Below are 16,942 nucleotides of genomic sequence, written 5' to 3' on the forward strand. Positions count from 1 at the left end.
AGGTTGCAGGTAGTGGAAGCAGATAGGGAGACTCACAAAAACCTCCGGGAACCGCACGGAAACCTTGGGTGGGGCACAAAGTCTCCAGAGGTTTCCGTTCAGGTTTCCTAAGTGGGACAGGGGCATACTGATCCCACCCTCACCCCTCTTCCTGACCTCACTGTCTTCTGTCTGCATAGAGATTGAGGAAGGGCCTGTTCTATTGGCCTGCAATGGATGTTTGTGGGCTCCCATGTAATAGAGTGCACAGACATGGTAATTTATTGGTTGCTAATACAGACATCCTTGTTCTAACTGTTTGAATCTATGTGCAGCCATTTAAAGTAACACAAGCCGCAGACCTGAGAGCTGGCTGCAACGTATATAAAGTATCTCTTTCTGTGTCTGCTTGTTCTGAATCTCTTCATTCTGCTTCAGGAAGCAGCGTGTAGTTTCTGAATATGCACCGATTATGGATGCCAGCACGAGCCATTCCGTCAGCGTCAATCATGATCTTGGTAGGTTCACTTTTTTCTTAGCAATCTGAATTGTGAAATAAAATCTGTGGCTAAAGTTACTTGAAGTAATAATTTTGATTATATTAATAGCTTTTTATTGAGGTGTTTAACTTTGGGAGGGCAAATGTAAAGGTGTTGGCTTTAACAGCATAGGTTTTCAGAGGGACCTTGGGCTCCAAGTCCATAGCTCCCTGCAAGTGGCAATGTCTGTGGATAAGGTGATGAATGGCATTTAGTGTGTTGCCTTCAGGGATTAGGGCTTGAGTAAGAAGTCCTATTGCAGCTCTAAGACTTTGGTTAGGCAGCATTTGGAATATTGTGCAGTTCTGGTCACCCCATTACAGGAAGAATGAGGAAGCTTTGACGAGGGTGCAGGAGATCACTGGAATGCTGCCTGATCAGGGAGTGTTGGGTATAAGAGGATGTTGGCAACTTGGATGCCTGGAACATCTAAAGTTGAGGGAGACTTGAGAAGTGTATAAGATTGAGGCATAGATAGTGTAGACAGTCAGAGCCTCTTTCCCAGGATGGAAATGTCCAATACTGGAGGACGTGGCTTTAAGTTATAAGGTGCAAGGAGAAGTTTAAAGGAGTTGTGTGGGGAAAGGTTTTTTATCCAGAGAGTAGTAGGTTCCTGGAATGTGCTGCGAGGGGTGGTAGTGGAAGCAGATATCACTGTGGCCCTTGGCGTTTTAGATAGGCACATGGATATGAAGGGATGCAGATTACATGCAGCCAGAGAAGATTAGTCTTTGATCATTGTGGCCAAAAGGCCTGTACTAGCAGGGTCTATGTCCACCACATTGTGGAGTGAGGTAGGGGATGGAATGCTGATTACATTGATCATTTCCCAGTCTGTTCACCTCGCCTGTTCTGCCCTCCAGATAAGATGTCCTGTTGTGAACAGCTTGGTGCAAAATCTGAAGCTTTCTTGCGCGACATATTCTCAAAGTGGGGGTCCTTCTGTGTGAGAAACCCTGCTCCAGTTATCATCTTCACCATCATCGCCATCGCAGTCTGCTCTTCAGGCTTGGTGTTCATGAGGATAACCACTGATCCCGTGGAAATCTGGTCTGCCCCTTCCAGTCAAGCCCGCAAGGAAAAATATTATTTTGACACTCACTTTGGACCTTTCTTTCGCACTGAGCAGCTGATTATTACAGCCCCACACACCAACTGGTCAACGTTCTCCCCTTATCCGTCAGGATCGGATGTGCCTTTCGGCCCACCATTGAGCAAAGATATATTACACCAGGTACGTCCTGTTTCTAAATTACCTTGCTTTGGATGAACCTGGCATAGTGGCAAGAGTTGCAGGGACTAAACCAATTGGGGGTTGGGGTTTTGGTGGAGATGAGGATTGGTAAAGGGAGTCTGCAGTGGGGTTCCACTAGGTGGCTGACAAAGCATCAAAGTTGGGTTGCAAAATTTAGCAAGCGGGTGCAACAGCTAGAGGCGACCCAGTGTAAGGTGGGGCTTGTCGAAGGTTGAGGACTTGGGCATACATCTGGGAATATTTTAAGAGCATTTTATCTTTCCCTTTGCTCTATCTATTCACCTCTCTCGTATTGAAGAGATTGGCCCGATGCACTACAATGCTGAAATTCTGTTCTATATTCTGCACTCTATCTTCCCCTTTGCTCTACCTGCTGTACTTGATTAGTACTTTTGTTATGCAGAAATATTATCTAATTTTGATAGCATTTCTTTGTAGCACAAAGCTTTTCTCTGTAGCACATGACAATAATAAATTTGATTAGTACAGATGTCGGGGGTTATGAGGAGAATGGGGTTGAGAGGGAAAGATAGATCAGCCATGATTGAATGGTAGAGTAGATTTGATTGGCTGAATGCCCTAATTCTGCTCCCAGAATTTATGAACTTATGAACTAAACCTAGCAGGCTATGTAACAAATGTTATTTTCTATACCAACTATTGTAGAAATGTCTCACTGAATATTGTCCTTGGTTGCTTCTCCTCCAGTTGACAATCTGCTGGAGGCAAGATTCCATTAGCTCACGTGTTGAAACTTTTGACTTTAGGTGCTAGACCTGCAGGATGCAATCCAGGATTTAGAAGCTTCTTACAAGAATGAAAGTGTGCAGCTGCAGGACATTTGCCTGGCACCTCTGTCTCCATATAACAATAACTGCACCATCCTCAGTGTCCTCAACTACTTCCAGAACAGTCACGCCGTCCTTGATCATTCTGTGGGTGACTTCTGGTTTGTGTATGCGGACTACCACAGCCACTTCCTCTATTGCTCCAAGTATGTGACCATTGAGATGGAAGCTAATTTCAAAGTGATTTTGGTGTTTATTTTCCTGCTGTTTCCAATGCAAATCCAAGGCATTAAACACAGTGCCACTTGTTAATTGTTCCCTGGATCTGCTTTGATACCTTGAAGTTTGGTTTGGTTAATTGCAAGCTGTCAGTATTTATTTAGTCGGGTCATACAGCACAGAAACAGACCATTCGTCCTAAGTTGTCTATGCCAACCAAATGTCTCATCTAAGCTAGTCTCATTTGCCTGCACTTGGTCCATATCCCTCTAAACCATACCTATCTATGTACAAAAGGACACAAAGTGCTGGAGTAACTCAGCAGATCAGGCAGCATCTCTGGAGAACATGGATAGGTGGCATTTTGTATTGAGACCGTTCTCCTATCCACCTGTCCAAGTGTCTTGAATGTTGCTGTACCTGCCTCTGGCATCTCGTTCTATATACCCGCTACCATCTGCAGTGAAAGTTGCCCCTTGGGTTCCTATTAAAATGTCTCCCTCTCTTCCCCCCTCACCTTAAACCAATATTCTCTGGTTCCCCTATCCTGGGTACATTTCTCCTCTTGAGATTCAAGTGGGGAAGAAGCTTTGTAGAATCGATAACCTATACAACACAAAATGGGTCTTTGGCAACTTGTCCATGCCAACAAAGTTGCTTAACTAAACTAGTCCTGTCAAAGTTGCTTAAGTAAACTAGTCTCAATTCCCTCCAAACCTTTGCTATCCGTGTACTTGTCGAAGTGACTTGCAAATGTTGTAATTGTACCTGTCTCTACCACTTTCTTTGACTGCTGATTCGACGTACCCACCACCATCACCCCAAACTAATCCCATTTCCATTTGTGCATTTGACAATTAACATGCACTTTCAGGCAGCGAGTTCCAGGACATTCCTTTGGAGGGGGGGGGGGGGGGTGATCTCAATCCTTTCGCTAATTACTTTAAATTTTCATTTTGTTCAGAAACTCAAGATAATGGTGGGGTGGGGGAGGGGGAGGTGCTGGGCGGTGTGCATGCAATGGATTCTGTGTGCTGGAGGAACTCAGTGGGTCAGGCAACATCTGTGGAAGGAATATGTATCTTGGAAGAAAAGTTCCTTGTATCTTGCTTAAGATTCCAACATCTACAGTCTCTTGTCTCCAGAACTCTTGCTAAACCAGTTGGCAAAAGTTACTTTTTTGTTTTGGTGCACTGTAATTTCAAAGTTTGGCTATTTTACTTGATAGTATTAGAATCGATATATTGCATCTGAGACGATCAAAATTGGCTTTACAGGGCTCCTGCTTCACTTAATGACACAACAATGCTTCATGACCCGTGTTTGGGAACATTTGGTGGACCTGTTTTCCCATGGTTGGTTGTAGGGGGTTACAATGGTAAGTACTTTAAAAGCATATTTATGTTTGCAAGTAAAGGGTCTCATTGGATGAGTTGGAACATAGAACAGTACAGAGTGAGAGCTTGCCCTTCAGCCCACAATGTCTGTATCTAACATGATGCCAAGACCATCACTTATCCACCTGCACATAACTCGTATCCCTCCATTTAAAAATAAACTTGCCTCGTATCTCCTATCATAATCTAAATCTACAATCTAAAATAAAAAAACTGTGTAGACTCGGAATTGTTGAAATGGGTAAATGATCAGCAATAGTGCTGGAGTAACTGCAGGTCAGGCAGCATCTGCGAGAATGGATAGGTAATGTTTTGGATCGGGACCCTTCATACCCAAATGGATAAATGGTCAGTAAGGTGGGTGGTGTCTATGGAGAGCAATGTTTTTCTCCATTGCTTTCCTCAGTTTCACAAATTCAGATCCATTTCTGTGACCAAGGCTAGTGGTGGAGTATTTAAATGTCTAATTGAACCAGTAACTTCAGAAATGTCACTGAGGATTAAGCATTCCTCAAATGTAACCAGAAAAATGTCTGCCCATTCGTCAATTCATTCTTTTTTCCTAATCTACTTAAATGTCAAAATGTCAACGTTGTGTAATAAAATTTGCTACAATTGTATTATATACCAGACAGCTACAACATTTTTAGTTTAATGATACAGCACGGAAATGGGCTCTTCGACCCACTGAGACTGCCCCGTACACTAGCACTATCCTACACACACTAGGGACAATTTTACCGAGACAATTAACCAACAAAACGGTTCGTCTTGGGAGTGTGAGAGGAAACCGGAGCACCCGGAGAAAACCCCGCAGGTCACGGAGAGAGCGTACAAACTCCATACAGACAGCACCTGTAGTTGGGGTGGAACCCGGGTCTCTGGCGCTGTAAGACAGCAATTCTTCACTGTTTCCACAAATGCCATGAGTCTAATTCTGCCAAGCCTGTGATGTGTTGAATTGTGGATTGTCTATCTCGCCTGCAGTGCGAATGCTGTCACACTAGCTTTATTTTGTTTAAAGCAATCTAACTAAGTGTGGGAAACTTGAGCTGATCTCCACTGGTAGTAACTTGAATGAAGTGCCACATTGAGTTGTCTCCATACCACTTGGAATGCTCCCTTTGGACTTTTAATGCACCATTTCATGTTCATTTAATGTGAGCTCGGTCAGATTAAATGGTGAGATGGTGGTGGCACAACAGATACTCTACTGGACAATCCAGAAAGACAATGCTGGAGTAACTCAGTGGCTCAAGCACTATCTCTGCAGAACATTGTGACATTTTGGGCCCAACATTGATGAGCAACATTTTGGGACTTATCCATGTTGGACTTTAATCCAGGACTAGGAATTGCAAGCTGGAGATGGCTGTGGAACTTGGATCCAGTTGATAACCAAGATTATCTGGGGTCACAAACTGAGGGAGGCTGTCAAGGTAAACAGCGGGATAGAGATCAGCTACAGAAATGGCAGATGGATTTTAATCCAAGCAAGTGTGAGGTGTTGCACTTTGGGAGGTAAGGGGAAGGGGAAAATACAATTAATGGCATGACGTTTAATAGTAATTAGACCAAATGCAGACCCATCGGGTCTGCTCCCCCAACGCAATATTCCAGCGCTCACTAGTTCCCGGTCAGGGCATTGAGTATAAGAGTCAGGAAGTTATGATAGTGTTATTGGACTTTGGTTATTCTACAGTTGGAGTATTACCTGCCTTTCTGGTCACCTCATTCCAGAAGGATGTGGAGGGTTAAGAAAGGTTGCAGAGGTGGTTTACCAGAATGATGCCTGGGTCAGAGGGTATGAACTACAGGAGAGTTGGACAGACTTGGATTGTATTCTCTGGAATGCCAGAGGTTGTGGGGAGACCTATCGAAGAATGTAAAATTGAGGTATAGATTGAGTAGATGATCAGAACATTTTTTTTCTTCCCTCCTCTCCCCCCCGCAAGGTGGGAAAATAATCACTAAAGTGCATAACTTTAAGGTGAAAGGGGCGAAGTTTAAAGGGATGTGCTGGGAAAGCTTTTTACACAGGATGGCGAGTCCTGGAACGCTACTGGTGGTTGAGGCAAATACAAATGGTGACATTTAAGAGACTTTTGGATTGAAGCATGGGTATGGGGACATATGGATAAGATGAGAGTTGGCATCATGTTTGGCACAGACATTATGGGCCAAAGAGACTGTTCTTGTGCTGTACGCAGATTTGTTAGCAGATGTGTGGGAGGAAGAGAAGGCATGGCAAAAGATAAACAATTTTCAGTGAATCCCAGACTACAGTCTAATCTAATCTAATACTCTGTCCTGTTCCTTGTATAATGCTGACATCTTTAAATCCCACAGATGAAGATTATAATAATGCAACAGCACTGGTGATCACATTCCCTGTAATTAATTATCACAATGACACTGAAAAACTAAACAAAGTTTTGGCTTGGGAGAAAGTGTAAGTAATGCCTAATGGAACCCATTTACTAGTTTAATTCTTGTATTGTTTTCTGTCATGCAGATTCCTTGGAACAATTTAACACTCTTCGCTTCTTCCTCCAGATTTGTGGATTTTCTGAAAAGTTATAATAATTCCAACTTGAGCATTTCATTCTCGTCTGAACGGAGTATTGAAGATGAAATAAATCGTGAAAGTAACAGTGACGTCAAAACTATTCTTATCAGCTACATTATCATGTTCTTGTACATCTCCATTGCGTTGGGACACATAAGGAGCTGTGCGAACTGCCTGGTAGGTAAAGCAGGTATACCCACCACTTTAACGAGAGGAAGGAAGAAAATTATGCCATTTCTCTGACAGTAGTGTCAGATGTAGATGGTGTGAAGAAAGTATTTGGCATGTTGGCCTTGAATCCAGGAACTAAATATAGAAGTTGGGACATTATTTTACATTTGCACAAGATGTCGGTGATGGTGCACTTAGAACATTGTGTTCAGTTTTGGTCAGCCTGCTAAAGGAAAGATGCCATTAAGCTGGAAAAAAGTGCGGAGAAGATTTACAAGGGTGTTGCCAGGACTTGTGGGCCTGAGTCTGAAGAAGGGTCTCGACCCAAAACATCACTCATTGCTTCTCTTCGGAGATGCTGCTGGTCCCGCTGAGTTACTCGGGTTTTTGTCGTAAACCAGCATCTGCAGTTACTTCCTACAGGATGTTATTCTTTGGAGCGTAGGAGCCTAAGGGGTAATCTTATAGACGTGTAAAAAATCAGGAGAGAAAATGATGGGGTGCATGCAATCTTTCCTGGAGTAAGGAATGAAGAACTAGAGAACATGGGTTAAGGTGCGAGGAAATAGATTTAATGGGGACCTGAGGAACAATCTTTTCCGCACAGGGTGTAGGGTATGAGGGGGATCTTGTTCACATTTTCTAGATAATATATCAGCCGCCTTGATTTTAGCATTGTGCCCTGTGCCAATTTTTTTTGTGTCTTTTGCAGGTGGACTCCAAGATCTCTCTGGGAATATCCGGCATTGTGATAGTCCTGAGCTCAGTGGCCTGTTCCCTCGGCATCTTTAGTTACGCTGGAATCCCCATCACTCTGATCGTCATTGAAGTCATTCCCTTCCTGGTGCTGGCAGTCGGTGTGGACAATATCTTCATCATTGTGCAGACCTTCAGGGTATGCACGTTATCACTGCTTTTCATGCAGTTAACTTGATTGTTCCTGATGACACTCATTCCCTTCCCATTCTGGCTCCATCCGCACAGTACTGACACACTTCACCCACCAGATCCCCTCTCCATCCAGCTCCATCTGCCGTTATCCTCTCCAATAATTGCTCCTGATATCCATAATTGTCAGATTCCAGCACTGGTCGCCTTAGTTCCTTGTTGTCATACTCCAGCCTGTGTCTCCGCCTTCACCTCTCTCTTCCCACCTTGCTCCACCTGCCTCTCTCCTTGCCTGCTTCCACCCAACACTCACTTCCCTTCTCCATCCGCCCATCATTCTTCACTCCTCCTTGGTCTATCAACCACCTACTGGCCCCTGATTCTTCTCCCCTCCTTTGCACCACTTTCCTCTCTCATTCAGTCCTGATGCAGATCTTGATCTGAAAGGTCAACAATCTCTATCCCCCAATGCTGCTCAACTTGCTGAGCTCCACTGCAAATTCTCAAGTTCTGCCTACTTTGTATGACGACACAAGGAACTGCGGATGCTGGAGTAGCTCAGCAGGTCGAGCAATATCTTTGGAGAACATGAGCTGACGTTTTGGGTTGGAACCCTTCTCCAGAGATGCTGCCTAACCTGCTGAGTTACTAGCACTTTGCATCCTACTTTGAAGTCTTCCTCCTCTGCTTCATCCTCAATCATGCACTGGGAGACGAGGATAGTTTGACATGTTCAGTATTGACATTGTGGGCCAAAGGGCCTGTTCCTGTACCTTTCTTTCCCTGCTCTCTCCGGTAGTTCTAACACACTCTCACTGTCCCCCCTCTGATTCCTGCTGTTCACCGATGTTCTGACCCAGAATCTCTATCTCCACCCATCTTGCCAATCGCCCGCTCGCCTGTATCCACCTATCATTTGCCAGGCTTTATCCCATCCCCAACATATCTTTTCCAGTTTTCTCACCACTACAGTCTGAAGACGGATTCTGACGTGAAACAACATCTGCCCATTTACTCCAGAGATGCTGGCTGACCCGCTGAGTTCCTCCAGCATTGTTTTGCTCTGGTCACGCTACAGTTTATTTTTTACACTTCTCTCCTCCCTGCAGAGAGACAAACGGCTGCTCAACGAGTCGATTGACCAACAGATTGGCAGGGTTCTGGGCGAGGTGGCACCAAGTATCTTCCTGTCGTCCTTCTCTGAGACTGTGGCATTCTTTCTGGGTATGTACTGTGCTTTTGCATTTAATGTGGGCTGCCTGAGGGGGAGAATTGCATGAGATTTTGTTCTTTTGCAAACTTTATACAAACTAAGTTAATGTGGGAACTTGATCAGCAACCAGAAACTCCCCCCCCCTCACCCTATAGCTAAACATTTTAGGGCAGTGCAGTGGTAGAGTTGCTGCCTTAGCGCCAGATATTCTGGTTCGATCCTGACCTCGGGTGCTGTCTGTACAGAATTTGTACGTTCTCCTCGTGACCGCTTGGGTTTTCTTTAGGTGCTCCAGTTTTCTCCTGCACTCAAGACTTCAAGAGAGTTAGATTTAGCTCTTGGGGCTAAAGGAATCAAGATATATGGGGGGGGAAAGCATAGAACGGGGTACTGATTTTAGATGATCAGCCATGATCATATTGAATGGCCTTGCTGGCTCGAAGTGCCGAATGGCCTACTCCTGCACCTATTTTTCTATGTTCTATGTTTTTATGTGCATGCTTGTAGATTAATTGGCTTTGGTTAAATTGTCCCTAGTGTGTAGGATAGTGCTAGTGTTTACGGGGTGATCTTTGGTCGGCACAGACTTGGTGGGCCTAACGGCCTGTTTTCGTGCTGTCTCAAGACTACATTTGGACTCCACAGTAGCAACAATCATTAAGGCACAATTCTTAGTACATGGATGGGATAGTTTATAGGGATGTGGCCCAAATGCAGGCAAATGGGGCTAGTGTAAATGGGGTATGATGGTCAGTATGGGTAAGTTGGGCCAATTGCCTATTTCCGCACTATGATTAGGAGCACAAAAATCACAAGAGGTTGACAAAAAAAACTACAAACTTGTTTATGCAGTGAGTGGTTGGAATACACTCGAGTGGTGGAGGCAGATATTACAACTTGCATTAGACTGGCATGATTGCTGTAAAATGGAGATACAAGGAAGTGGTGATGCTAGTTTACTAAAGTACCAGAGTAATTCAGCAGGTCAGTCAACATTCTGTCCCTTATTCCTTTCCTCCAGTGATGCTGTCTGACCTACTGAGTTACTCCAGCATTTTTTTTTGTCTATCACCTGAGGACATGGATAAGTGACGTTTCGGGTTGAGGAGAAGGTCCTAACCCAAAACACCACCTATCTATGCCTAACCCGACAAGTACGGACACCCTCCAGTGCATTTAGCGATTTTCGAAACTTTATTGCAGCTGACACTGTTCCCCTGCGTGGCAACCTCCCTGTATAGTGGATTTAATCTGGTGCTGAGATGGGGCATGAACATCACTATAAATGGGCAAAATCTTTAAATTTTTCAAATATTTTGACGTTCCCTTTCCAGGTTCCTTGTCCACAATGCCGGCAGTCCGAACCTTCTCCCTCTTTGCCGGAATGGCTGTGTTCATAGACTTCCTGCTCCAGATATCGTGCTTTGTAAGTCTCTTCGGGCTGGATATCAAGCGACAAGAGGTGAGCAGATCCGTGGAACCTGGCAATGGAGCACTAACTCCAAGTTGCCCTCTACCACCAAGCTATTGGTGTCCTAACTGGTCTCTGATCAGCTATTGATCTCTAGCTTTGAATCTGTTGATCTATCTCTTTTCTATAACACCTCTGGCTGAGGGGAAACTGATAGAAGTTTATAACATTCTGAGAGGCATAAATCGGGCATACGGTCAGAACTATTTTCCAAGGTGGGAATGCCAGAGGCTAGAGGGCATAGCTTTAAGGTGAGAGAGGCAAAGTTTAAAATATACGTGTATGGATTTTTTTTATAGGGTGGTGGTGCCTGGAAAGCACTGCCATGTAGATACAATAGTAGTGGTTGAGGCTTTCTAATGGGTATATGGATATGCGGAGAATGGAGATATGGATCTTGGGCACACAGATGAGATTGGTTTACCCAGGCATCATGATCAGCACAGACATTGTGGGCCGAAGGGCTTATCCCTGTACTGTACCATTATATTTGAACTACCTGAGCATTACTTGGTTTGCAACTTGCTGAGGCACTAAACTTGTTTATCATTTGCAGAGTAATCGTATGGATATCGTGTGCTGTGTGAAACAAGAGAAGGTTGATGCAGATCATTCTGAAGAATTGCTGTTCAGATGCTTCAAATATATCTATGCTCCATTTTTATTAAAAAACTGGATGCGCCCTATTGTGGTAAGTACGGAGTTCAGACCTTTGACGGAATGCCGCTGAGCAAAAGTGCAAATGATCATTGTAGAGACACGAGACGCTGCAAATCCTGGAGTCAAACAAAGGGCTGGAGGAACTCTGTGGGTCAGGCAGGATCTGTGGAGGGAATAGACAAAGATTCTGGTCACAACCAGGGGGAGGCAGAGTGGTGCAACAGTAGTTGCTGCCTTAAAGCACCAGGGACCTGGGTTGGATCCTGACTACGGGTGCTGTCTGTACATAGTTTGCACGGTCTCCCTGTGACCACGTGGGTTTTCTCTGGGTGCTCCGGTTTCCTTCCACACTCGAGGCGTATAGGTTTGTAGGTTAATTGACTTTGGTCAAATTGTAAATTGTTCCTAGGATAGTGATGGTGTGCTGGTTGATCATTGGGCATCACGGACCCGGTGGGCTGATGGGCTTGTTTCTGCACTGTATCTCTAAAGTCTAAACCCTTCAGACTGAATTGAGTATCTATTTTCTCCATTGCTACCTGACTCGCTGAGTTCCTCGAGCATTTTACTTTTGATCAAGATATTGATTGTGTATAATGTAATAAGTATCAATTCTGGATGCTCATGACTATCTAACAATAGAAATCTTAAACATTTGCTAATTGTCAGAACACTTTGACTATGAGCTGTTCAGTTGAGATGAAATCCCTTCCAGAATCGTCTTTCAATTAAAGATGAGGTGTTTTCATGTTTCTATGAGCAGGTTGAGGGGAAATTAATCTACCTTGGTGCAACCCTTGCACCGTATCGGCACTCTCCCTGTAGCTGTAACACTATTAGGCACCTTTTTGCACTACCTGTTGCATTTGTGCATGGTTTGATTTGCCTGGAAAGGGTGCAACGTTTTTCCAATATCTCCATACACATGAAAATCGGTTTATATCGTCATTGCATATTCCAGAGTGAAAATCACTGGCTCAGCTTGTCATGTGGCTCCTGTTGTAACTGTCTACAGGCTTCTAACATTGACTTTAAAGATGCTGTTTATTCAGTTTATAGTTTAAGATGGTCATCGTTCTTGCCTGATGCCATGTGTACACTTTTTGCTCCTAGATATCAGTATTTGTTGCAGTCTTGTCATTCAGCATTGCAGTCGTAAACAAAGTTGAGATTGGGTTGAACCAGAGCTATTCAATGCCTGATGTAAGTACCGAGTGACTGAACAACACATGATAGCCTCTCGTTACACCGGTTCACACATATAATGGAGTGAATTTCCCCTCCCCAGGACTCTTACCTCCTGGATTACTTTGCATCAATGAACAAGTACTTTCATGCCGGCCCTCCCGTTTACTTTGTGATAGAGGAAGGTCATAATTACACCTCTCCTGAAGGGCAGAACGCCGTGTGTGGTGGTGTTGGCTGCAACAATGACTCTCTCGTCCAAGAAGTTTACAATGCAGCTCTTCTGAGCAACTAGTAAGTCTAAACAACTACCGTATCTGTGTCAGTTCAGCTCTGAACTACATAGGCTTGCTTGGAGGCATTGCTTTTGTCTTTTTGTTTGTTTGTGTGTGTGTAATATAGTATATATCTATTTCTCACTGCAGCACGAGAGAATATGTAAATATAGTACTCTGTAAACAATATAATAAATGTGAATTTTTTGTATATATAAATAATGTACAGACAAGCACCTGTAGTCAGGATCGAACCCGGGTCTCTGGCACTGGAAGATGGCAACTCTACTGCTGCACCACCATGCCATGTTTGCTGTCTTACAGTGTCAGAGTCCCAGGTTTGGTCCTGACTGCGGGTGTTGTCTGTACGATGTTTGTATGTTCCTCCTGTGACCTGCGTGGGTTTTTTCTGGAATCTCTGGTTTCCTTCCATACTCCAAAGACGTACAGGTTTGTAGGTTAATTGGCCTGGTATAATTGTAAATTGTCCCTGGTGTGTGAGGATAGTGTTATTGTGTAAGATTTGCTGTTTGGCACGGATTTGGTGGGCCAAAGGGCCTGTTTCCATGTGGTATTGCTACATTCTGTTGTGCTGCTTCAATAATTTCATTGTTCTGTCTGGGACATTGGACAATAAAACACTCTGGACTCTTGGCAAGATAATGGCTTAACTTGTGCTCTGTAAACTACAGCAAATAAATTCCAGGTATTGGAATCTGGATTAGAGCAGAAAAGCTGAATGAACGGGGTCTGGCAGCTTCTGTGGATAGGGAAACCATTTCGTAATCGGCCAAGGCATTGAGTTCTACGGTTATAGAAAACGGTGGTTAGACCAGTTTTAGAGTATTGTCTGGTTCACTGCTACAGGAAGGATGTGGTTAAGCTAGAGAGGATACAGAAAAGATTCACGGGAATGTTTCCAGGACCAAACGCAGGGGAATCGAGAACTAAAGAGCATAAGTTTAAACTAAAGGGCTAAATTGTCTAAATTGAAAGGAAAAGTTTAAAGGGAACCTGAAAGGCAACTTTTTTCCAGAGGGTGGTGGGTATTTGGAACAAGCTGCCAGAGGTAGTTGAGTTGGGGTATAACATTTAAAAGACACTTGGACAGTACATGGATTGTAAAGGTTTAGAGGAAAATAGGCCAAACACATTCAAATGGCACTAGCTTCAGTAGGCATCTTGGTCGGCATGGGTGAGTTTGGCCAAGAGACCAGTTCTGCTGTCATTCCATTCTTAAATTGGAAGGCTTGAAATGCAAGGATACAAGGGACTGCTTTCCCCTAAACCAAAGGAGGCTGACTTAAAAGGTTTATAAAATTGAGGATCATTGGGTGGAAATTTGACCTTTCCCAGGATGGGAAGCCTAGAACTGGAGAGCATGGGTTAGGGGGTAGGGGGGAGAGGGGCAGGTTTTCAAGGGGTGGTGGGCAGGTGGAACAAACTGCCAGAAATGGGTCAATGACATACTTTAAAGGCATTTGGACAGGTACTTGGGTGGGATGAAAGTTAAACCTACCTTGGTTCGAGGTTCCATGTGAAGGGGAAGCCTTCAAAAGCCTGGATAGAGTGAATGTGGAGAGGATGTTTCCACTAATGGGAGAATCTAGAAATTAAAGTTCATAGCCTCGGAATAAAAGGACATGTGTTTAGAATGGAGATGAGGAGAAATTTATTTAGCCAGAAGGAAGAGAATCTGTGAAATTCAATGCCATTTTTAAAGCTGAGACAGATTCTTGATTAGTACGGATGTCAAAGGTTACGGGAAGAAGGCAGGAGAATGGGGTTGAGAGGGATAGATAGATCAGCCATAATCAAATAGCGGAATTGGCTCGAGGAGCCAAATGACCTAATTCTGCTCCTACCGATGTTTTGTGGTCTTGAAGCCCTCTTCAACAAAAATATAGAAATGGGCAGGTCATGTTGCAGTTGTATGACATTGGTGAGGCCGGGTTTAGAGTATTGTGTTCACTTCTGGGCGCCATGTTACAAGAAAGATGTTGTCAAGCTGGAAAGGATACAGAGAAGATTTATGAGGATGTTGCCAGGACTCGAGGGTCTGTGACATAGGGAGAGGTTGAATAGGCTGGGACTCTATTCTTGCAGTGCAGGGGGAAGAGGGGTTATCTTATAGAAATGTATAACATCATGAGAGGAATAGATCAGGTAGACATAAAATTTCTTGCCTAGAGTAGGGAAATCGAGAACCAGAGGACATAGCTTTAAGACAAAGGGGAAAAGTTTTAATATGAATCTGAGGGGTAACTTTTTCTCTCAAAGGGTGGGTGTGTGGAACGAGCTGCCAGACGAGGTAGCTGAGGCAGGAACTTTCCCAATGTTTAAGAAACTGATAGACGTACGTGGATAGGACAGGTTGAGAGGGATATGGGCCCAACGCAGGCAGGTGTGATTAGTGTAGGTGGGACAGGTTGGTTGGTGTGGGTAAGTTAGGCCACTTGGTCTGTTTCCACGCTGTATGACTATGGCTCTAACTAATTAATGGTGTTTGAGTTTGTAGTGTAGAAGTCACCTTTGTGCAGACTGCTTTGACCTGCACCTTTTCCTTGGTCTGTTCTGCTGGTTAACTGCTCTTTATTTACTTGAACAATTTTTAAATGTAAAGTTTTCCATCTCATTTTCAAATGACGTTCCTCTAACCCTCCTGTCTACTTGCCGAGATTTCTGCCCCCCGTGGTTTTGTAAACATTGGTTTTGCCAACGATGTGACTGAAACATTTCCCTTTGCATCTCCCTCAGCACAAGAGTGGGCTTCCCGCCATCCTCCTGGATTGACGATTACTTTGACTGGGTGAAGCCCCAGTCAACCTGCTGCAGAGTCTACAACAACACGGAGACCTTCTGCAACGCAACAGGTAAAGCAGTGTGGGGATCCAGCACTCCACCAAGGTTAATGAAACCACGGGAGCGTTTAACTAGTGAAGTGGGATCATTCTTGCACTGACCACAGCAGGAAAATGTCCAGATGATTGCGACTTCCCAACATTGAGGAAAAACTTTAGTCCCATAATCTCAAGTGACATTCCCACCTTCTGAACGGTAGTGACTTGTCAAACCTTGGGCTGATTTGAGTGGGGGGGGAGGTGAATGCAAAGGGAGAAGGATAGGATTAGCGCAGAGGTAGAGTCACTGCCTTCCAGCACCAAGAAATTAAATTGGAGAGCCACGTGCCTGTAGCTACAAATCCAACCCTGCCAGCGTGTGGTTTGTGCCAATTTCTGGCAGTCCTTCCTTCCATCATGCATCATTTCCTGCCCTTGTGTGCCTTGCACACCAGCAGAACGATCCAGGATGGCAGCAGAGTAAGCTGATGGATCTGCTGGAGGGATATGGGGCATCTTGGTCAACTTCGGTAAGTTGGGCTGAAGGGTCTTTTTCTGTGCTGTATGACTCGGGCTCTGTGTGTGTCCCAGTACTTCCCTGTGCTGGGACAAAATGTAGCAGAAAAGATGTGTAAGAAGGAACTGCAGATGCTGGTCAGCGGGGTCAGGCAATATCTCTGGAGAAAAGAATAGGTGACGTTTTGGGTTGAGACCCTACATCAGCAAGTGCAGCAGTTTGGATAAAATCCAGTGCACTAGGGTTGTCTATGGACAATGTGCGTCCTGTGGGTGTTTGACTGATGCTGTAGGATTGTAGTTTACCTGGCAGCCCAGGTGTGTGTTGTCGCTACCTAGCACTTGTTGAAGGATTGACTACCGCTCCATTCCCTTCTAGTTCACAATCCAGCATGTGTCCGGTGCCGACCACTGACTCAAGAGGGGAAGCAGAGGCCCTACGGTGAAGACTTCATGACCTTCCTCCCCATGTTCCTGTCTGACAATCCCAACCCCAAGTGTGGCAAAGGGTAAGGAGTAACCTTCAGAAGAAAAACTTCTATTGTCCCAAGTCACTACGTAACATCCTTTAGACTTGAATTTCACGACTTGTTCCCTTACCGGTGCCTGTGCCCCAGGTTAATGTTGAGCGAGTTTGTAAATATGCATAGAACAAAATGCTAGAGTAATACAGCAGGTCAGGCAGCACCTCTAGAGAACACGAATAGGCCCCATTTTGGGTCGGCACCCTTCAGACACGGAGTTGGTAAACATCCTGGGGTTGCATGTGTGGTGCCATCTTAAACTGACCTTGAGGTGCTGGTTGGTAAGTGCTTCTACACTGATGCTGATTCCAAATTTCTGCTCAACCAGTGGAAAAGGGGGGAGGGGAGGGGGGAGGGGGGGTGTTGTGCAGCAGGTAGTACAGCTGACTAACAGCACTAGAGACTTGGGTCCGATCCATTCCTCTGATTTCCTCCCAAAGATGTAGGTTTGGT

General features: G+C 44.6%; 1 protein-coding gene across 1 annotated transcript in view; it reads left to right on the forward strand.

The window, feature by feature from the left end:
• The window catches only part of LOC116972149 (NPC intracellular cholesterol transporter 1-like), a 36,994-nt gene that overhangs the window by 13,597 nt on the left and 6,455 nt on the right, over positions 1-16,942 (forward strand). The window contains exons 7-20 of the mRNA XM_033019534.1: positions 418-497; positions 1,382-1,752; positions 2,541-2,767; positions 4,058-4,158; positions 6,527-6,629; positions 6,734-6,923; positions 7,630-7,812; positions 8,915-9,029; positions 10,353-10,480; positions 11,046-11,180; positions 12,263-12,352; positions 12,438-12,628; positions 15,367-15,482; positions 16,345-16,474. Of these exons, the coding sequence (XP_032875425.1) occupies positions 418-497; positions 1,382-1,752; positions 2,541-2,767; positions 4,058-4,158; positions 6,527-6,629; positions 6,734-6,923; positions 7,630-7,812; positions 8,915-9,029; positions 10,353-10,480; positions 11,046-11,180; positions 12,263-12,352; positions 12,438-12,628; positions 15,367-15,482; positions 16,345-16,474 (2,160 nt within the window). The remainder of the gene's footprint in view (positions 1-417; positions 498-1,381; positions 1,753-2,540; positions 2,768-4,057; positions 4,159-6,526; positions 6,630-6,733; positions 6,924-7,629; positions 7,813-8,914; positions 9,030-10,352; positions 10,481-11,045; positions 11,181-12,262; positions 12,353-12,437; positions 12,629-15,366; positions 15,483-16,344; positions 16,475-16,942) is intronic.

The sequence above is a fragment of the Amblyraja radiata genome, chromosome 4 (assembly GCF_010909765.2).
Source record: "Amblyraja radiata isolate CabotCenter1 chromosome 4, sAmbRad1.1.pri, whole genome shotgun sequence".
Taxonomy (NCBI): Eukaryota; Metazoa; Chordata; class Chondrichthyes; order Rajiformes; family Rajidae; genus Amblyraja; species Amblyraja radiata.